The 20,713-nt window shown below is 43.1% G+C and overlaps 1 protein-coding gene across 1 annotated transcript in view; it reads right to left on the reverse strand.

Moving 5' to 3' along the window:
• Nucleotides 1-1,390: 1,390 nt before the first annotated feature.
• Nucleotides 1,391-20,713, reverse strand: part of AR (androgen receptor) — a 163,283-nt gene continuing 143,960 nt past the window's right edge. Inside the window, exons 4-8 of the mRNA XM_060002616.1 lie at nt 13,710-13,997; nt 7,689-7,833; nt 3,639-3,769; nt 2,622-2,779; nt 1,391-1,963 (exon numbers count right to left, since the gene is read on the reverse strand). Of these exons, the coding sequence (XP_059858599.1) occupies nt 1,808-1,963; nt 2,622-2,779; nt 3,639-3,769; nt 7,689-7,833; nt 13,710-13,997 (878 nt within the window). The 3' untranslated portion in view covers nt 1,391-1,807. The remainder of the gene's footprint in view (nt 1,964-2,621; nt 2,780-3,638; nt 3,770-7,688; nt 7,834-13,709; nt 13,998-20,713) is intronic.

Here is a 20,713-nt window from a genome sequence, read left to right on the forward strand (position 1 = left end):
AAAGGTGGGGAGTCTGAGTGAGTATGGCCAATGTCAGAGCCCAGAATCAGCAGCAGAGGAGGATGATGAGTAAACTCACCAGATGGTGCCCATCTGGCTTTAGACTTTGCTTCTGAAGACTTTTACTTTAGTAGTCAGTCTTCTCTTGGTTTCTTCTCTCTTCTTCCCATGACTTCTGCAGGTGGATATGCTGGGTGGCAAGGAGAGCATTTACAGAGTTTCTGGTTCTAGTGCCTTCATTCTTCCCACCTTAGTAATTGAGTTTTCTCTTCAACCCTGATCTGAGTAGCCCCTTTAGCTGCTCTGAAGGTGGAAGTCGGCATTTCTCCATTTTGTGGGAAGGTGTCATCTTTGGGGGACAAGAGCAAGACGCTCAGCTTGTCCAATCCCGTTGATGCCTTCTTTCCAGTTTGTCTAAGGGCTCCAGAGATCTGATAGTTGATGAGAGACATTTTCTAAGAAGTCTTTGAGCCTACTGGCATCTAGAGATAGACATTGAGACTGCTGGCTTGCTAGCCTTCTTAGTGGTGGGAGTTCTTAGCAGAGAGTCTGTGAACATGCCCAAGGAAGTGGACAAGCTTCACCACTGTGGATGTAATGCAGCCTGGTGAAGTTCAGGCCCACAAAACACTGAAGGGAGGGTGGATTATGCTTGTAGCTGTATGGAGTCAGGCAGAAAACATTCAGATCTTTTAAAGATAAGGGCAAAGAGGGATCAAATCTTCAGTGTCCTAAGTAGGAAAACAGTCAAGCCACCACTTCCTTTTCCTCTGACTGCAGCCCCAAGCTTTTCCCTGGGCCACAAATGGGAAAGCAGACCTGGATCGGAATGGTGACTTACAAAAGGTCAGATCTCCCTCTCCCTCTTGCTGGTCTGATTCTTCAGTGGAAGTGGCCAAGTTTTGGCTAAAGAGAACATTCAGTTCAAAGCTCTTAGAAAAGCTATTGAAAGTCAATTTGAGGGTGGAGGCAGAGGATGAGAGAGAAAGGGACTGGTGGGGGGAGGCCATACAGACAAGTTTTCAAACCAGAAGTACACTTTTCAGTACCATGAACTGTGCTGCAGTTGAGCAGTCTAGCCCTCAGGAGCCAAGGCTCTGGGCAGGTACTGGTGATCCATTTGTCCTCTCTGTCCTCTCTTAAATCTGCCTCCCATCCACGTCAGCTCTGGTGTCACCCTGCCCTCTAATGGCAATAGCCATTGGCAGAAAATACAGTCTCCCAGGGAGAGAGGGTTTGGGGAAAGAAAGCAGTGACTCCCCATGGGCTTGCAATTTTCACTTTATTCTAGTTACTGTTGGTCTCTTCAGGGATTGTTGTTTGTTTTTATATTTTTTAAGAGGCAAAACCCTAGCAATTTTTTTTTGTTTTTGTTTGTTTGTTTGTCTTTTGTTTTCCCAGATACTCTTACCTCTCTAAACTTCACGTGGCATTAGGTGAGTAAACGTTTGCATGGCTGGTATACAGTGCAGTGCTATAAACAAGCACAACTTGACACTGTGCCACAGGATCATCACAGATTTAAAGAAATACAACAGCATTCAAAACACAGATAAGGGCCACAGCGGGGAGCAGAGTTTGAAAGTGCCATGGAGGGTCAGATAGGGAGGCAAAGAAAAGAAAGGAGGAAAAGAGAAAAAAAAAAAAGCCTAGCAAATAGAACTCAAGAACATCTTCATGACAGACTGTACATCAATAGAGGAAATTCCCCAAGGCACTGCAGAGAAGTAGTGCAGAGTTAAAACAGGCAGAAGATTTCTGAGAAAGGGAGTGGGGTGGGGGTGAGGAAATGGGGGCTTCCAAAGCTTCACTGCGTGTGAAAATAGATGGGCTTGACTTTCCCGGAAAGGATCTTGGGCACTTGCACAGAGATGATCTCTGCCATCATTTCTGGAAAGTCCACGCTCACCATGTGGGACTTGATTAGCAGGTCAAAAGTGAATTGATGCAGCTCTCGTGCAATCTGCAGGAGGACAATAAGAGAGGGAGAAAACAGGGTTGACAAGGAGTTGGCTTCTTGTCAGGGTCTATCCCCACATTCTTTGATTTCCTCCTCTTTCCTTCCATGTCCTTGGGCCTCCGTGTGTGTGTGTGTGTGTGTGTGTGTGTGTGTGTGTGTGTGCACATGTGCGTACACACACATGTGCACTAAATTGTCTCCAGGGAGTCATCGAAGGCTCCCAAGAGATCTCTTACACCATTGCAAGCTCTCTGACTCAAGACTGCGTGTTCCGTTTCCTCAGCATAGACACACACACACACACACACACACACACACACTCGCTCTCTCATACACACACACAAACGCACATGACTCGAGGAAGAGGGGGAAAACATCCAGGTCTGTTTTGTCTGCGTAGAGAACTTATCTACTCTAAGCCCCTTCTCTGAATCCCAACTGCTCTGTTCTCAACTCCTCCACCTCTTTCACAACATCCAGCTGGGACACTGTGACCTGTGTTCCTTTCTTCTTCATTGAATTTTCTTCCTGGACCACACTCAAAGCCAGAGGGGAATGGAAGCACCTCCGAACAGGTGGTGCCAGACCTTAGAAGAGCATATTATCACTTGGCTCTATCAGGCTGCTCTCCCTGACAAAGCACCCTCCATCGTTTGCTTACAGGCTGCACAGAGTCCAGGAGCTTGGTGAGCTGGTAGAAGCGCCTTGAGCAGGATGTGGGATTTTTTCTCTTGCATGCAATGATACGATCAAGTTCCTTGATGTAGTTCATTCGAAGTTCATCAAAGAATTTTTGATTTTTCAGCCCATCCACTGGAACTGATGTGGGATGAAGACAGAATGGGGAGGGGAAGCATGCCCACGAAGGAGCATTAGATAAAGCACCAAGTTTTCTGACAACAAACTTGACCCCCACCCCCACAGGGAGAGAACCATCTACTTGGTTTCCTGTCACTTGAGGCCTATATGCCTGGGACCTTTAAGAAGTCTGCTAGGAAGGTCTTAGGGAAAAGGCTAGCTGGACCCAGTGTGTAGGGTATCAAGTAAATAAAATTTAATGAGCTTTTCCATTCTCTAGACTTCTCATCTACACATTTCTTAGGACCTATGGTTTTACGCTGTTCACAGTCTGGCTCTGAATTAGAAAATTAAAACACGTGGTCTTGAATATCAAATTTTGTCTCCTTTCTCCCTCATAGAGGCTAAGCACTCTGCTTAGAAGAGACATTAAAGAAATATTCCTTGGCTGCCAAATAAGCCCTTTCTGAGTTGCTTACACAGAACTTCTCTTTTTGGCAGAAGAGGAAATTCCTTCCAGGAGGCAATCCCTTCTGCCCTACAAGACATATAAGGTGGTCCTTGCCTGTTTCTATGGTAGAAGCTATGGAAAAATTCAGAGACCTGCTAAAACCAGACAAAAAGGCCTTGTACCAGAAAGAGATTGGGGGTAGGTGGGGATCTAATGGAGGTTGAATTATAGCAAAGAAATTGGTCTCTAGCCATGAAATTCATCCTTGTTAGGAAAAAGGATGCTAAGGGAGAGTGGAGGAGGGAAGGTGAAAGAAGAAGGGAAATGTTCAGGAGCTGGCTTCTTCCCAATAATCCTTTAATGAAAAAAGCAGCTTCCCTCTGATCCCCTATGCCCCTAGGGGCATTCTCTGCCCTTCCAGGCACTTACTAATGCTAAAGAGCAGCAGAGCCTTCATGCACAGAAATTCCTGGGGGGTGATTTGGAGCCATCCAAATTCTTGAGAGAGGTGCCTCATTCGGACACACTGGCTGTACATCCGGGACTTGTGCATGCGGTACCTGGGAAGGAAGCACAGAGAAAAAAAGAGGAGTAAGGAAAGGCTTACAATAAACCCAGAGAGAATATCTGTGGTTGCCCTCCCCTTTCCAAGTTCTCCAAGAAGAGCTTGCTGTTTCTCTTGCTGGTGCTTCAGTGACAGGAACAAAGTTGTTCTTTTTTCTCCAAAATCATGATATCCTGATAACTACTCATCTTGCCTGGCCAGGATATAGATTACCACATGGAAATTCCAGGTCCCCGTGGTCCTCCTGTTTCCTGGCACAAGGACAGGAAAGCCTAACCAAATGAATACAATGGGACTGGCACATGGTCTCCCTGACTAGTCCTAAAATCTCAGCTGCAGCCAGAGCCAGAACCTGCCTCCCAGACATTCAAACTTGGAGGATTTCTAGGAGACAGGCCTTAGAAATCAAGTCTTAAAATAAGGACATCAGGATTCCCAAGTGACCACACTTCCCATATTAGAAATTTAATCATTTCTTTAAAAACTCCCAGAAAAGGAGATTCCCCATTGTCCCTTTAAATGAGTTCCAATGCTTATCAAATCAGCCAGAAAATATTTCTGAATGTCAAATCTAAATGTCCCCTGCTGAAGCGGAGCCTACTCCCTCATATACTGGCTGTTCCTTATCACAGTTTGGGAGTTATAAACACGTGTGAGCTGCTTTTATTATAGTGACTTGTGAAAACATCATCACATTATCACCTATAAATTATATAGGGAAGTGACCAAGGCTTGGACAGATTCTCGAGGGGAGCAACCTCTCTGTTCCATGACTGGCCATGACAAGCCCATAAGAGAAGATACAGCATCCTCCTGCTAGCAAACCTTCCTGGTTTTCAGCACTTCAGAAATTGTGTGTGTGTCTGTGTCTGTGTCTGTGTGTGTGTGTGTGTGTGTGTGTGTGTGTGTGAGAGAGAGAGAGAGAGAGAGAGACAAAGAGGAGAGGGAGAGAGAGAAATTGATTTTATATCTTGTGGAGAAAGGAAAGGGAATTTGACACTCACTTAAGTGGTGAGGAAAAAGCCCTCCCAGATTGGGTCTGAAGCCTGTGGTTTGACATTTTGGTCCCCAAACCACTAGCCTTGTTCACAGGTTGAGCAGGCCTGGTACTGGCTGGGTGGAAGCTCAGCACCCTATCTCAGAGAGATCTTGGATGGTAGAGAAAGAGGGAAAGGAAGGGGCAGATAATGTAGAAATATTCGATGCAGGCTGGAACCCAACTGGAAAAATGAAGCATTTAGATAGTATCACAAGTCAACTGACCAAAACAATGCTGCTCCAAGCTCTTTCGCCCTAAGGAATTTTTAAGTAAGATTTGCTGAGCCTTAGGGCATGGCCTTGCTCTGGTCTGTCTGTGCTTCCAAGCCTCTGTTGATGACAACACTGCAGTATTTTTACCATTGAAATTGTAATCCTGACATGAAGGATTGCTCTAATACTGCTGCAGACCCCAGGAACAGAGAAGGTGTAGAAAGGAGGGGAGAAAGGCAAGGGAAGGAATTCAAAGGGAAAAGGAATAAGACCTGAGGAGGAAAGAAAGGAATAGAGTGCAGAAGGTAGAAAGCAAGGGGCAGGAATGGAATTCAGGAGGTGAGCAGAAGTAGGTGGGATTAAAAGAGAATGGAGAAGTGGGGAGACGAACATTGGAAATAAATGATGGAGCACAGTGCCTGGCACATAGTAATTGCTCAAAAAATGGAAAGTGCCATTATGATTCTATTCACTATTCTACAGATGAGGAGAATAAGCCTCAGAGAAGTTCAGTAATTTACCCAAGGTCACACAGCTAGGGTTCAGGTCCATTACCCTCACAAACTGTGTTCTCCACAAAGAGAGGAGGAGAAAAGAAGAAAGCAGGGTTGATGACAGGGTTTGGTGTCAGAGAGGTCAGCAAATGGGTTGGCCCAGAGTCCCTGTCTTTTTCTTTGGACCTCCGTTTCCCCATTGGTACCTTGAGGAGGCTAGCAGCAACTGGTGGCTTTTAACTGGAGAGGTACTGCTCCCTTAGTGGGTGCTAGAAATGTGTGGGGGCAGTTTGGGCTGTCACAGTGACTAGGATCCTATTTGGTATTTAGTGGGCAGGTACCAGGGCAGTTAAACACATTCCAATATGCAGGAATGTGCTAAAAGATGAAAAATGTCAACAGCATCCCTGTTAAGAAACATTGGTTTAGATGATTCTAGGGACTTTAAGAGCTCTAACATGGCGGGTTCCTATAAGAGGAAGGGGGTCTGCTGTTTCAGGAGCCCTGGGGCTTGATATAGGACCCTGACTCTGTGGGGAATCCTGTGGTACCTTTTGATGAGGTACATGGAAGTGGACCAGATAGCTGAGGTAGGGTGTCACATATTTACACAGATGTGGAAAAGGAAATGAAGATTTAGAAAATAGCCAATTATCACCTTGCAAAGGTTCAAAGGTCTTCAGGCTCTGGATGGGGAGGGTAGTGCAGGTGCCCAGTAGTTGATTTAATCGCTGGAGGGCAGCAAGAGGGTGGGTTGAGAGATGAACAGGAAGAGGGCTTTTTAAGGCCTGCTCCAGAAGATGGCATCATAGGTAACTCTTTGGAGATCTGGAAACCACAAAGCAGGTTGTGCCAAAAGCTCAATGGTTATTCTTAGCTTCTCGCTACCAGAGCTGGCTGAGTTGGAAGAGGGCAGCTGGGGACGCTTATTTTCCCCCATATGGCACTGCTGTACTGGAAGGAACCACTGGACTGTAGATTTTATTTTAAGGCTCTTCTGGGTTAAAGGGCTAAAGGGGAGGGAAGGTCAATTCCTTCCTGACCAAAGGGATTCTCTGTGGTGAGACTAGCTCAAAGTTCTTGGGAAGATTTTTTCTGGCCAGCTCCATTCACAATGCCACAAGGGACCTCAAATAGCAGACACAGAACAGATTATCATTGTTAGGAAAAGAGAGTATTGGAAAGGTACTTCTTTTTTATTTCTTGCCCATTATGGGACAGACATTTCACATCCACTAGCTCCTATTTTAGTTGTCATAACAAAACCATTTAAGAAAGATTTATTTTATTAACAGATTAGGAAACTGCGGATCAGGGAAGGTAAGGGTCTTACCCAAAGACAATGATGTAGGAAATAACAGAATAGAGGTTTCAGTTGAGGAAAGTACAATTTTAAACCCTGAGCTCTTGGCCAAATTCATGAAGGGTAAATAGAGCCGGTGGCAGGGCAAGCATTTATTAAAACTGTTTTTAAGAGAAGGGAAGTGGCTGGGCCAAGGTCACATGGCCAGAAAATGATGGAGCTGCACTTCCTCATCACTTACCATCAGGAGGCAGTATAAGAGCTAAGAGTTACAGAGCCATACTTTGAATTCTGTTGCCAACATGCACTAGCTGTTTGACGTTGTTGGGTAAGTCACTTTATTTTGTTGAACCTAATTTTCCCCATCCATTAAAAAAAAATTTTTAAAGGGGAAATCAAGTTCTCATGAGTGCTCAATGAGAAAGGATTAGGAAAATATCTAGTATGGTCCTGGCACAAAGGAGTTTCTCAACAAATGGTGACTGGCAGTAGCTTTTGATGGTAGCATAAGGGACCAAAGGAACTTCAGCCCTCACAACTAGAGTCTCTCTGTTCACTCCCTATGTTGCTCAGAGTGAAGAAAAAGGATCCTGACATGAGGGTCTGAGATAAGGTAAAAGCAGGTCAGAAGCACTGCCAAATTACCAGGATTGAGTCTTGATTGGGAAAAGCGACAGCCTTCCCCTGTTCCCTCCTACCAATTGGCCTTTCAGCCAGGCAAAGCCACCTCAGATTGAGCAGGCTGGCTGGGCTTCTACTGCCTCACCTAAAGGTCAAATGAACCAACTCTCACCATTACTTACATTACCATCATCACCACCAACGAGGTCTGTGTTTATGTGAGTTCTGGACCCATAAGCACTTACTCATTGAAAACCAGGTCAGGGGCAAAGTAGAGCATCCTGGAGTTGACATTGGTGAAGGACCGCCAGCCCATGGCAAACACCATAAGCCCCATCCAGGAGTACTGAATGATTGCCATCTGGTCGTCCACGTGCAAGTTGCGGAAGCCTGGAGATAGGGCAGAGGCAGTGGTCAGACTGAGCACTGATGGGCTGAGTGAAGTCTGGGACTCTGCTGGGCTGAGAATTTCTGGCACTTGGGCTGCCCTTGAGGAGCCCCAGGGGCCATCAATGCTGGGGAGCAGGAGGGGAACAAACTATATGGTAGGGATAACACTCCGTGCACTCCCTACTTCATTGAGCTGCTCAAAAGAAACAGAGGCAAAAAGTGCACTGTCCATTGGAAGAGAATAATAATCTAACACTTACTGACTGCTTACAATGAATTAACTCTTTTCTAAGCATGTTACTTATATTAATTCATTTATTTCTCACAAGAATCCAATAAAGTGTATACTATTATTGTTCCCATTCTGTGAATCAATAAAAGTGAGTCACAGAAGGGTTGAAGAACTTGTCCAAGATCATAAGGCTAGTAATTGGCAGATCAAGTTCCAAAGCCAGTCTGATTCCAAAGCCTTGATCTTCAGAAAGGCTCACTGCCTTTCCAAAGACACAGTGTAATAATCATTTCTCTCACATGAACAGCATTTTTCACTTTACAAAGCTCTTTTCTAGCTATAATCTTGTTTGTACCTTCTAACAACCCTGGGAAAGGGATACTATTACATATCAGCATATGGTGGAATGCCTTTGACAGCCATGCCTTCTCCACACCACCTTCAGGTTCCATCTCTTTTCCCTGACCCTTTTCCTGCCTCCCACTTCCTCTCTATTGTTTTCTATTCAATAAATACCTGGCCCTGCTAGTTTCCCACTCTACTGCCATTCCTGCCTACTGCCATTATTATACACAAACAGGCCCTTTATGACCTGCTTTCTCAGACTAATTTCTTACCATTTGCCTTCTCATAATTTAGGTTCTAGCTATTCTGAAAAACCCACAGTTTGCTGAACATACACACACACACACACACACACACACACACACACACACACACACACACACACATCATGCCTCTAAATCTCTGCTATCTCTGCACAGGCAGCTGCCTTTCCCTAGAATGCATTCTTCCCTCCCCAGGCTTTCCATCTGATAAACACCTACTCATCTTTCAAGTCTTCACTGAAAGGCTACCTCCTCTGTGATGCCTCTTCCAACTCATCCAGACAGAAGACCTAGTGATTCTTCTCTTACCATCTTGCTGAATCTTAAGTAGCTCTGTCCAATTATAGCACTCATTACACTGTACTGGAATTTATCTATGCACATATCTGTCTCCTCTGTAAGACTTAGAACTTTTTGAAGACAGGGACCATTCCCTTCTTATTCATCTTTACCTCTCTAGTATATAACACAGTTCAGATATTTGAGTAGGCGTTTGAGAAATATTAATTAGACTTAGGATTCTCATTATTTTCATTTTATAAAATGAGAATTATAGATGATCTCCAAATTACCTCCCTTAAGCTCAGATAACAGAGGCTCCCAGATGCTGCCTCCACATAGGTAGAACAGATATGTATGCTCTCCTGGAGGTTTCCAAATAGTTGGATACTTAAAGCATCACCTCAGAGCTCATCCCCTACCAGTGCCTCATTTATCTTCTCCCTAACAGATCCAGAATTATCTGAAATTTTGTCTTACTTACCTTATTAGGAATGCTTACATGAATTTGTATAATGCTTCTAACTTTCCTGATGATGACCTCATTTAACCCTCACAATTACCCTAGAGTGTGGGCAATGTGACACTTATTTTGTCAACAAGGAATCTGAGGGCCAGAGAAGTTAACTGACTTCCCCAAGCTCATACAGTCTGTATGTGGCTGAAATGGGACTAGAACCCAGGTGTTCTAATTCTCTTCTTCAGTGCTTCTCCCATACTACTGCTGAACAACACAGCTCAAGAACTACCAAGGTCATGAGTTTTTTCTTAGCCATAGGCTCAGGTCTGAAGTCTACACTATCTAGACACATTGTTCTGTTTGGTTGGTTCTTGACACACACACCCCCTATTTACCCTTTTTTCCTTTAGGTTCCAAGCCTACCAGACATCAGGATGCTAGAGTTCCTCACATCACCACCTTTGACTGCAATCTTAGTTCCCAGGCGTGTGCCTCACATCTTCACAGGAGCTAGTCTGCTAACAGACTAGCTGGAGCCTCAGACCCCAGAGTATTTCCTGCCTGAAGCCCTTCTGTAGCACAGAATACCTGGGACTGATTCTTTCCAGTAGGAGACAAAAAGCCAGGGTCAAGCATGGAACATCAAAGAATCTCTTTGGGAGGGGCCCGGGAGCTTGAACCCTGAACCCCTGGGGTGGGAGGCAATGGGAATCAAGGAAAGCCTTGGTTGGTGAGTGTGTGAATATGAGGGTGCATGGGGGGATGAGGATTAAACTGTACAAATACCAAGGAAGCCGTCAATACTGATGATTTTTCCTTCCCTGAGATGCCAGAGAACTAAAAAAGAGGAGAAAAAGGGAAAGCTTAGTTTGGCTGTAATACTAATTAACAGTCCTTAGTGAGAGCTGCTTAGAACTCAAGCCTAATTACTGTATATGCATCAACAACATAGCTGCTTCAAAGGCTGGGCATTAGAGAACAGAGTTAGGTATTGTAATCAGATTAGACCTATAGGAAAATTAGCCCGCTAATGCCCATCCTTTGAAGCAGCCTGCTCAGATAGTACGGCTATCAAGGGATGACTTGAGGAAACAGTAGTTCCAGTCTACAGGTTTCCTTCAACATATATTCATTCACTCAACACCTATTTGGCGCTGCATTAGGCTGTTTTGGAGAAACAGAGAGAAGTCATGGTTTCAGGTTATGAAACACACAAAACAGGTTAGGGAGCAGAGGCTAACCTGAGATTCTGTTTTCTCACTAGAATCCAATCAACATCATTTCTTAGCAATCTTCAGTAGAAACCTATAGTCTCATGTCTAGTCTGGAAGAACATACCCAAAGAAAGGTCAATTAGGAAATATTTGCTGCTTTATTGCACCTGACAGCTAAGGTCTTCAAAGAAGACAATTCATCTTTGGGACCCATGAATGAGCTTCTAGGAAAAACTAGTGGCAGCTTAAAATGATTTTAGTGGTTTAGCACTCAAGCTTGATAATAATGACCCACCATTTACGGAGCATCTTCTATGTTTCAGCTATTATACTAGATGCTCTTTATACCTAATTTCTGTGCTGATAACCATCTGCAAGGTAGCAATTGTTCTACCATCTCTACAAATGAGGAAACGAGTACTGCAGACATGTGGTTTGCTCAAAGTCACACAACTAGCGTATAGCTAAGATTCCAAGCCAGATACATCTGATTATAAATATACTGTGTACATACAGTCTACTCACCCTCCCTCAATAGTTATCATTTACTAAGGTACCAGGTGCTATAGTAGGCAATTTACATATATCATCACTATCACAGAAAACTTCACAACAAAATTGATCTGAGTAGGTACTTAGCACAGTGCCTCTCAAAGGACAGGAACTCAATGTGTTCAATGAGCAAATAACTTGAATTAGTAGGTGATTATTGATAACATGAATAACAGTTCTAATGAATGTGGTACTTGGCTTTCTTTTGAAGCTATTCTTTAAATTACTCAGGGTCAGAGATCATTTCCTTAGACGAGCTAGATGGTGAACTGATATTAACTTGCAAACTTGTTAATGTAAGGAAAGGGCTTCCAACCCTGGAGGTTAGGCTGAGGAAATCCAGTGGCTCCCAGTTATACAAATTGTGCCATAATGCTTTGCACCAGGTTATTGTTAAGACCATCAAACTAGAACTCAGAGGGTTTGAGCCCAAGCTCTGGCTGCATTTGTTAAGTGACCAAATAGAACAAGTTAATTAACCTCTCTGAACCTTATCATTGAAATGGGAGTGAAAGTCCTTATGATTCATAGGACTGCTATGAGGATTAAGTGGAATCATATATAAGAAAAGGTTCTATCCTATAAAATGAGACACTAAGGTGTCTGGCAACTGCTTGGAAAGATTAAACTGAATCTCTGTTAGACACATGACATCAAGACACCCAGCTGAATAAGTGATAAGAATTAAAGCAACTTTTTCTTTTCTTCCTTTTTTTTTGTATTTTTTTCTTCCCTGTGTGAACTCTCTGTTTTCGGTACAGTGTATATGCAGCCAGAGTCCTTGGGCCTTCTTCCCAGGGATCTAATTGGCTAGTCAACCTCAGCTTTCCAAGCTAGGAAGGTGTTAGGGACAATCTGGTAGCTGTAACTGGGCCTTGTGAGTTGGAAAGACAAAAAGGGGGCTTGACAGTCAACATGCAATGTCTTCCAAGGCAGCAAGTCCACATTATGACCCAACTGGCCTTGGTTAAAGTCTTGGTCCCTCACTGTAAAGCCCGAGGCTAGAGAACTACAGTGGTACTACACAGACTATGGGTAGAGTTGGATGAGGAGGGGATTTGGAGTTAGGAGGGGACGTGGGCTCAAGTTCTGGCCCTGATACCTTCTGAATGTGCAACTGTGGGCAAGCACATCACCTCTCAGAGCTTCAGTGTATTTATCTATAAAACAGGGAAAAGAATCCCTACTTTACAGAATTCTTATGAGGATCAAATGAGGTACTACATATGAAACTTCTCTGTTCACCATAAATTCACATCTGATTGACAGTTATTATTAAATGGCAGGTTAATCTTTGACTCCACAAGGAGAGGTTTGGTTGTTGATGTTTCAAAAGAATCTTTCAGTCATGGAAGTTTAGGATTAAGAGAACCCTTAAAGAGTTTATGTTTCTCTTGTTTCCAAACTGTGTTCCCTGGAGCCCTAAGATTCTGCAAGAGTGATCTGAGGCTTCTCTAGGGGTAGTGAGGGAGAGGCACTGGCTTTAAATCAACCAGCTCCACTTGGATCTGTGTACCATGTTTTTGAGAAATAAAGAGTTTGGCTGCTAAAGGAACATTTGTGAATCGTTGGACAGAGGATCTCTGGGGCTTCTTTAAGCTCCAATATTTTAATAATCAGACCTTTCCAAACAACAGATGGCCAAGAGAGGAAGTGAATTCCCCATCACTGGAGGTATCCATGCAGAAGTTAGAAAAACACTTCATATTTCTTTCACTATCACCTAATGTTTCCTTCCACTATGATGATGCTAAGGTAGCTTATTTTATTTCTTTTTTCTTTTTACTTTTTTGGTCGCATGGCACAGCTTGTGGGATCTTAGTTCCCTGACCAGGGATCGAACCCATGCCCCAAGCAGTGAAAGCATGGAGTCCTAACCACTGGACTGCCAGGGAATTCCTTAAGGTAGTTTAAAGAGCACCAAGAGTTCCTTGAAGTAAAACTGGAAAACCATCAATTTAGTCCAAACCACTTTTCACACATTGTACAGATGGAAAAACTGAGACCAAGAAAGGGAAGGGATCACATAATGAGTTACCAGCAGAGCTAAGACTAGAACATAACTGTTTTGACTCCCAACCCCATGTTCCTTCTATCATACCATATTATAAGAGTTCCCATGGTATGGGTTCCAAGTAATATTAAAGACAGAATATCAGTTAGGCTCAAGATTATCTTTGGGGTGAACCTGTGTGTGTACATATAGAAGAGCATCTTAAGGCATATAAGGGTATGTCTATGTGATCCATGATTATGGGAACATTTGCTGACTAAATCTGTGGGTTGAACATAGAAACATGGTTGCTGTGTGCTGATGTGAGGCATGTGGGATACTCAATAATGTTGCTTTTCTCCTTGATTTCTGAGTTTCCTTATTTTTAATGTAGGAATTTCTACCAATCTCTTCCCTCACAAGGTTATGGTGAGGATTGCATGAGTTAATGGATGGGAAGTAAACAGGCATGGTGCTTGGCCCAAAGAAGTCTTCACTAAATATGACCTCCCACATTCCATGCCCCCACTTTCCTTACCAGGCAAGGCCTTGGCCCACTTGACCACGTGTACAAGCTGTCTTTCACCCAGTTCATTGAGGCTAGAGAGTAAAGCTGCAAAGGAGTCAGGTTGGTTGTTGTCATGTCCAGCACACACCACACCTGGTTCAATGGCTTCCAGGACATTCAGAAAGATGGGCTGACACTCATAGCCTTCAATATGTGACACTGTCAGCTTCTGGGCTGACTCCTCAGTGGGGTTGGTGGCACTGGAAGTCTCCCCTTCCTCCTGTAGTTTCAGATTCCCAAGTTTCTTCAGCTTCCGTGCTATTGGGAAAGAAGGGAAACTTGGATTTATTATCAGTGGCCAAAAACACACAGCACAGCTACCCTGTTAGAAAAGCTGTTTGAGCTAAGAAAACAAGGATGTTCATTCTCCCTAGTCACAGACTCTAAACTCCTTAAGGACAAGTGCTCCGTTTAAACACTGGTTAAATGAATGATTCATCATTCTAAATTCCTCCTAACTCAAACTTTCATATCTTGTTTTCTCTGTGATCCTCTTGCCAGACAGACCTAGTATATCCTTGGATTGGACTCTGCCTAAATGCAGTCTCCACTATTCATACCTTGGATCTTCAATTAAATCATTTACTAATATATTCATGATTCACTCATTCATTCATTCAACAGACATCCATTGTTAGGCCTTTGCTTTTGGGTGGCGAAAAGAACATAGGCCCTAACCCTGTTTGGTAGAGGAGAAATAAACGCCCGCTAACAATTCTAACAATTAGAAAATGCCAAACTGGTGAATGTTACAACAGGAGTATTAACAAAAGAGGAAGAACAACAATCTCTCTGCATAGGTGAGGTCAGGAAATGTTTATGGTGATATATGACCTGGACCTCGAAGAATAGTGAGGATTTCACCAGGCAGAGAGGAATGGAAAGGTCATAAACAAAATCACTGAGTGTTTAGGGGTAAAAGAGACCAGTGTGGCTGGAGTGTATATTGTATATGTGGGGAGACTGGCTGTTTATGAGGTTGAAAACAAAGGTGGGGTTTGACTTTAAAGGAGCATGTGTATCATATTAAGAAATTTGGGCTTTATCACATAGATGATAGGCAAGTATGGAATGTTTTAAATCAAGGGAATGTTGTACTTGTGTCTATGTCTATCATGTCTAGCAAACTGCTAGGGAAGGAGACTAGAAAGGCAGATCTGTTGGAGAAGGACTAGACTTATCATCCCACTTTGGGGTCAATGAATGGGAATTTTTTGGTGTTGCAGCATTTCTCACTTCAACGATAATAGTCCCAGGTATTGTCAGACATTTACACTCATAGTTGAACATACACTGTAACACATATATTGATTTTCATCTTTAGTAAAGGGGAGAGAGAGAAGCTGAAGTCTGAAATCCCCAGTTGTATCAAAGAAATAACAGAATGTCCCTACCTTTATAATCTGCCTGTAAAACAGGAACCATCCATTAAAAAGGATGATAGAAATAACATTATTTAAAAAAAACAAGAATAATCTAAAACTCAAACCTTATGAACCATCCTCCCCCTGTGCTCTCATACACACAATTTACAGGTCCTTGGGCATCCTGATGTTTACTTTGTGCTATTTTCCTTAGCATTTATATTGGCAGAAATATAAATAATTGAAAAGGTCATAACTCTGAGATCTAGCATAGGCAGTTGCACCAGGACAGACCATAAACCACTTTATCTCTAATCCCTTTAAAATAATAATAAAATTTAAAAGGTATAAAACAAAGAGAGAAGCTGATTGCTCAATTTTAATGGATAAATACAACAAAACCTGTTGCTGATCTGTTTCTGGCTCCTGCAAAAAATGATACTTATCTGGAACTGACTCTCAGCTCTAATTAGAAAAATAAGTCTTGCAATGCAAACTCCAATCATAGTACAACTCAGTAAATCAATGAAAGAATGAATCACATGTTTGGATCAACAACCAGGGTAGAGGAGGAGAAAATAGAGGGTTTGGTGGTGCAAGAAGAGCCCAGAGAAGAACTCAGGGTAAAATAACAAGGAAGCCTGGAAAATCAACACAGAGTTCAAGATGACCTTGTCCAACAATCATTTCTGCAAGGTTTGGGCACAGCCAGTAATGAGATATGCACACCCACTGTCAACTCCCACCTCCCATCAAGGGCACAGGCTGGAGGTATGGGCAGGACTAAGCTCATCTTGTCCCAGAGCTACTGGCCTAGCCCCTAAAATTTTTTGTCATCTGGGGAACCCATTGCTGACATGGGCTCAAGTAGGCAGCTCCACAGACTGACAGTGACTTCTGGATCTGCTCCCCTGGTACAGGTTCTAGAGGTAGACATTCTCTTCCCCATCACTGGTACTTTCTGACCTTGGGCTCAGAAGTTGCCAGGCCATGTAGTCCCCCTTTCAGCCTGGGAGAAGACAGATATAATTAGCCTTATGCCTGAGGGAACTAAGAGATATAAGGTTAAATATTTTTTCTGAGCCTTCTATATACTTCACTTCATAAACATATTGTATCACTTAATTCCACAATGATCTTAGGAGGTGAGGAATATTTCCTATCTCTGTTTTGCAAGTGAGTAAACTGAGGTAACACAGCTATCAAGAAATAGAACCTAAAAATCTTAACTTAGTCTGACTATAAAGCCAATGCTCTTTCTACTATATCATACTGCATCCCCAAGGAGTCTGAAGCCCTAAACCCTACTTCTAGCCTAATAGAATTGAGGAGTAGGGCTAGGGTTATATTCTCCCTGCCTTCCACCCTCACCCGTGACTCTAAACTTCAGTAACTAGCATCAAATCCAGAAAGGAAAAGGCAGAAGCTATGAGACTCCTCTAGTCATTTGCCCAAAGTAGAAATAGGTTTGGGGAACTACAGTGGCTTAGAGATTCATAGCATGATGAAATAGGAAGGGTCATTAGAACTCATCACATCCAGGGGGTTCACAGAATTAATATACCTTCATTGTCTACACAAGTAATACAGTGTGTGTGTGTGTGTGTGTGTGTGTGTGTGTGTGTGTGTGTGTGTGTGTGTTTATAGGAGAATGGTGGGAACTCTGGTGAACTGAAGTGAATGCTTTACCACCTTCTTGCCCCTGCAATGCATGTGCACATAACACACACACATATACATACTCCTAGAAGGCGTTCATATAATATTTTAAATTTTTCCTAAAACTCTTCTGTATCCCAAAGTTGAATTCAGGCCTTAGCCATTATTTTGGGACTTCTGTTGTTAATCCAACATTTCAAGTCAAGGATGGAGAGCCTGAGGTCAGAGTGAGTGTGGTCACCTACTGGCAGAGCAGAGACTAGAACCGGGCTCTTATTCCTAATCCAGAGTTCCTTGTACCATACCAGCTCTTTTTCTGAGTAAGTAAGTCATTTCTACTCTATCTCAGTACCTGCCTCTCTGAACTCAAGATTTGCACTGTCCAACACAAGAGCCACTAGACGCATGTGGCTACTTAAATTTAAATTAATTAAAATTAAATAAAATTAAAAATATAATTCTTTAGGCTCACTAGCCACAGTTCAAGTGCACAAAAGGCACATGTGGCTTATGGCTGCTACAATGGACAGTACAGTTACAGAGCATATCCTTCATCTCACAAAGTTCTATGGAATACTGTTGTGAATCTAGACTGTTCTCTGGGGCATCTGTCCCATTTGTCATGCCCTACTCATGCTATTGATTAAAAAACAAATCCAAATGAATTTTATATAGAAGAATCCATGGGTTTTTCAAAAAGGTGGAACGACACAGAGAGGAATTGGTGCTGGTGCAATCAGCGAGGTATGCTCTGTCACCTTGACTCTCCCACCAATGACTCAGATCTCAGTGGGCTGATGACTTGTGGGCCTAAGCAAACTCATTACAAGCAAGATCAATATGTGCAGAAACTGTGGGGAGAATCCATCAACCTAAAATAATTCCCCTTCTCTGCATAGTGCTAATGAAAACTTGGCTGGTATTTTCATATCCTCCTCCTCTAGACCTATATGGCATCTGCTTGAGAAAGAGAATCCGTATTCCCACTTGCCTCCAGGACCTGGGTAACCTGCTGTCCCTGCGGCCACGGTGGCCCAAGCTGCACCAGGTGTTCTGGCCTCTCTGCCTGAAGAGGGTGACTGTACTGAACATAATTGAAATCAGATTCCATTCATTCTGCCGGGGGATCCTCTGTTCTCTCTGTGCAGCAGAGGCCAGCATGTTGCTAGACGACTTGGAATGCTGGACAATGAGGCTTGCTAGTCTCAGCTGTTACTCAATGCCCAAGGCCTTGTTTTCATCCATGAAGGCCGCCCCCACACCCCTCCTGTCTCCTGCACCTGAGCCCCAGAGTCATATCTAACTCTTTCATGTGAGGTACAGGCTTGTCAGGCCCCTGTGTTACTGCAGAGACCCATTGGTTTGCTCAAATTGAGTGATGAAGCCAGGATAAAGGGGACAGTATAGGTTGATAGTTCTAATGGTGTGTGAGTTGCTTTGCATCTCATCACTGTCTTTCAATCGTAGGTCAAAGCAGTGACAAGAAAGGGACATTGGCAAGGCACATCCTTGTCTGTACCTGATCTTTAGGGGAAGAGAGCCCTTGAAAACATGCCTGGATCCTGCTGCCTGGACCTTATAGGGAGCTGACTTTTCAGCATAGTGGCATTAGACCCCTATGAGGGCTGTCTCTACAGCAACAGAGAAAGATTTTTCCAATCAGGTTCAATGGTACATCCCTCAGGAGAAGTAGATGTGATTAATCTGTAGCTTCTATAGCCACTATGACCATGAGGCACTATTCCAGCCTCATTCCTTGCTACCTCAAGACAGAGGTTTTCTCATCCTTGGGCAGGGGAGAGGCAAGGTGCGGTAAAGTTTACAAATTCTTAGAAAATTCAAGTTCCTCTCCCCAAGGTCAAGGATGTTTCTCTTCCTTGAATCTCACCATGGAGTTTGAAGGATAAAAGAATCATTTCCTGTGCTAGGTATACTTGATGGCCACCAATATTCCCAACCCCTGGTGTTCACATACCTTCTTCCAGTTATTTAGTCAAGCACCAATATAGGTGCTGTTGTAAAAGGATTAGGTAGATGTAATTAAGGTCACAAGTCAGTTGAATTTTGAGGGTCGTTATCCTTGATGGGCCTGACCTAATCAGATAAGACTTAAAAGGGACTGGACTCTTTCTGGAAGGGTATTCATGGAATCAGGGTGATTCAATATAAGGAATATTCTCTGTTGCAGGCTTTGAAAGTGGAGGTGTACACATGGCAAGGAATGAGGGCAGCCTCTGGGAGCTAAGAGCAGCCTCTGACAGCCAGCCAGAAAGGAAACAGAAACCTTAATCCTACAACTGCAAGGAACTGAATCCTGCGATAATCATATGAGCTTGGAAGAGGACTGTGAGCTCCAGATTAGAACAAAGCCCCTGACCAATAGTTTTATTTCATCCTTGTGAGACACTGAGCTGAGAATCCAGTCATGTTGTGTCAGACTTCTGACTTACAGAACTGTGAGCTGATAAATGGGTACTAAATTTGAGGTAATTTGTTATGCAGCAGTGGAAAACTAATACACTCTCTTTACAAAATTGGGGTATAGACAAGATAATAGGCTTTGGAATCAGAAGATCTTGGATTCAAACCCCAGCTCCATCAATTACTAGCTTAATAACTTTGAGCCAATTGCCTAGCTTCTCTGAGATTCTGTTTCCACCTTTATAAAATGGAGAAGCCGCTTCCTGCTTCCTAGGACACTTATGAGAACTAAATGAGAGAGAATGCCTGGCACATAGTGAGCCCTCCAAAATGATTTTCTTCACTCTCCATCCATTCCTAAAGAGTAGAGAGTGACTGGATTACAGGAGACCAAACTCGGACATGGGGAAGAAGGGACAGCAGGATTAACAGAGAACCAGATATGGCAGAGAAGGGAACGGAAGAGTGACATATTATGAGATGAAAAAAAGTAACTGAGTTTCTTCAGCATATAACTGCCTATAAAACTGAATTCAGGTCTTAAGTGTAATTCTAAATGCTAACTAAACACAAAGGTACATTTGGTGCAGAGCTTCAAATTCTTTGTGAAACCAGACTAGGCTGTACTTATGTGAATGTCTGAAATTATGTGTGTGTGTGCAGGTGCTTATATATTATAATGCTTAAATGTATGGGTTATGAATTTGAATATCTTCACTAGTCAGGCAGATACGCAAATGATCTAAAACAGCCTAGTGAACATAAATAGGGTGGGCTAGGGAACAGGAAAGTGATTGATGCCCTGCCTAGAGGCAGTCTAAGTCTGTTTGTGCTGGACAAACAATTCTGCAAGTCAATTTTGGCCTGTGGAAAACCAATTTGTGGCCTCTGGCTTAAATCATGCCAACCATCATTTCATCCACTAGGATTAGAGTCAGGGGATCTCATTGTACAACTTTAGGTTTAGATATTCAGAGGAACACTGGATTAAGATCCAGGGGAGCTCACTGTATGATCTCCAGAACATCCTTTTCTTTCTTTTGCTCTTAGTTTCTTGATATATGTACAAAGGGTAGTAGTTAACAGCAAAAAGTCTGGAGTCAGACTGTCTCAGTGTTAAGCCTGGCTGTATTGCTCACTAGCTGTGTGACTCTGGGCAAGACTTAGCCTCTCTGTACCTCAATTTCCTCATCTATAAATCAGTGATAACATTAGCACCTAACTAATAAGGTTGTTAAAGAGGAATATAGACACTGTGGTGGTGTCTGAGAGTAGAGGGAAGATTCTACACCACCAGTAGAACCCTCCAAGACTGTGGCATGGTGAAAAATTTCACTGTACTTAAGGAGGCAGAATGCAATGATGACATCAAAGTTCTAAAATGTTATTCACAAGAAAGGGCTTTTTATTATTGGTGGTGGTATTCACATTCTTATGGGATGTCTGACCTTGAACATATCCCTTGATTTCTCCTACACCTCAGTTTTCTCATCTGACCTGACTACTGCATAGGACTATTATTTGGAGAAA

This window comes from Delphinus delphis, chromosome X, assembly GCF_949987515.2.
Source record: "Delphinus delphis chromosome X, mDelDel1.2, whole genome shotgun sequence".
In the NCBI taxonomy this organism is placed as follows: domain Eukaryota; kingdom Metazoa; phylum Chordata; class Mammalia; order Artiodactyla; family Delphinidae; genus Delphinus; species Delphinus delphis.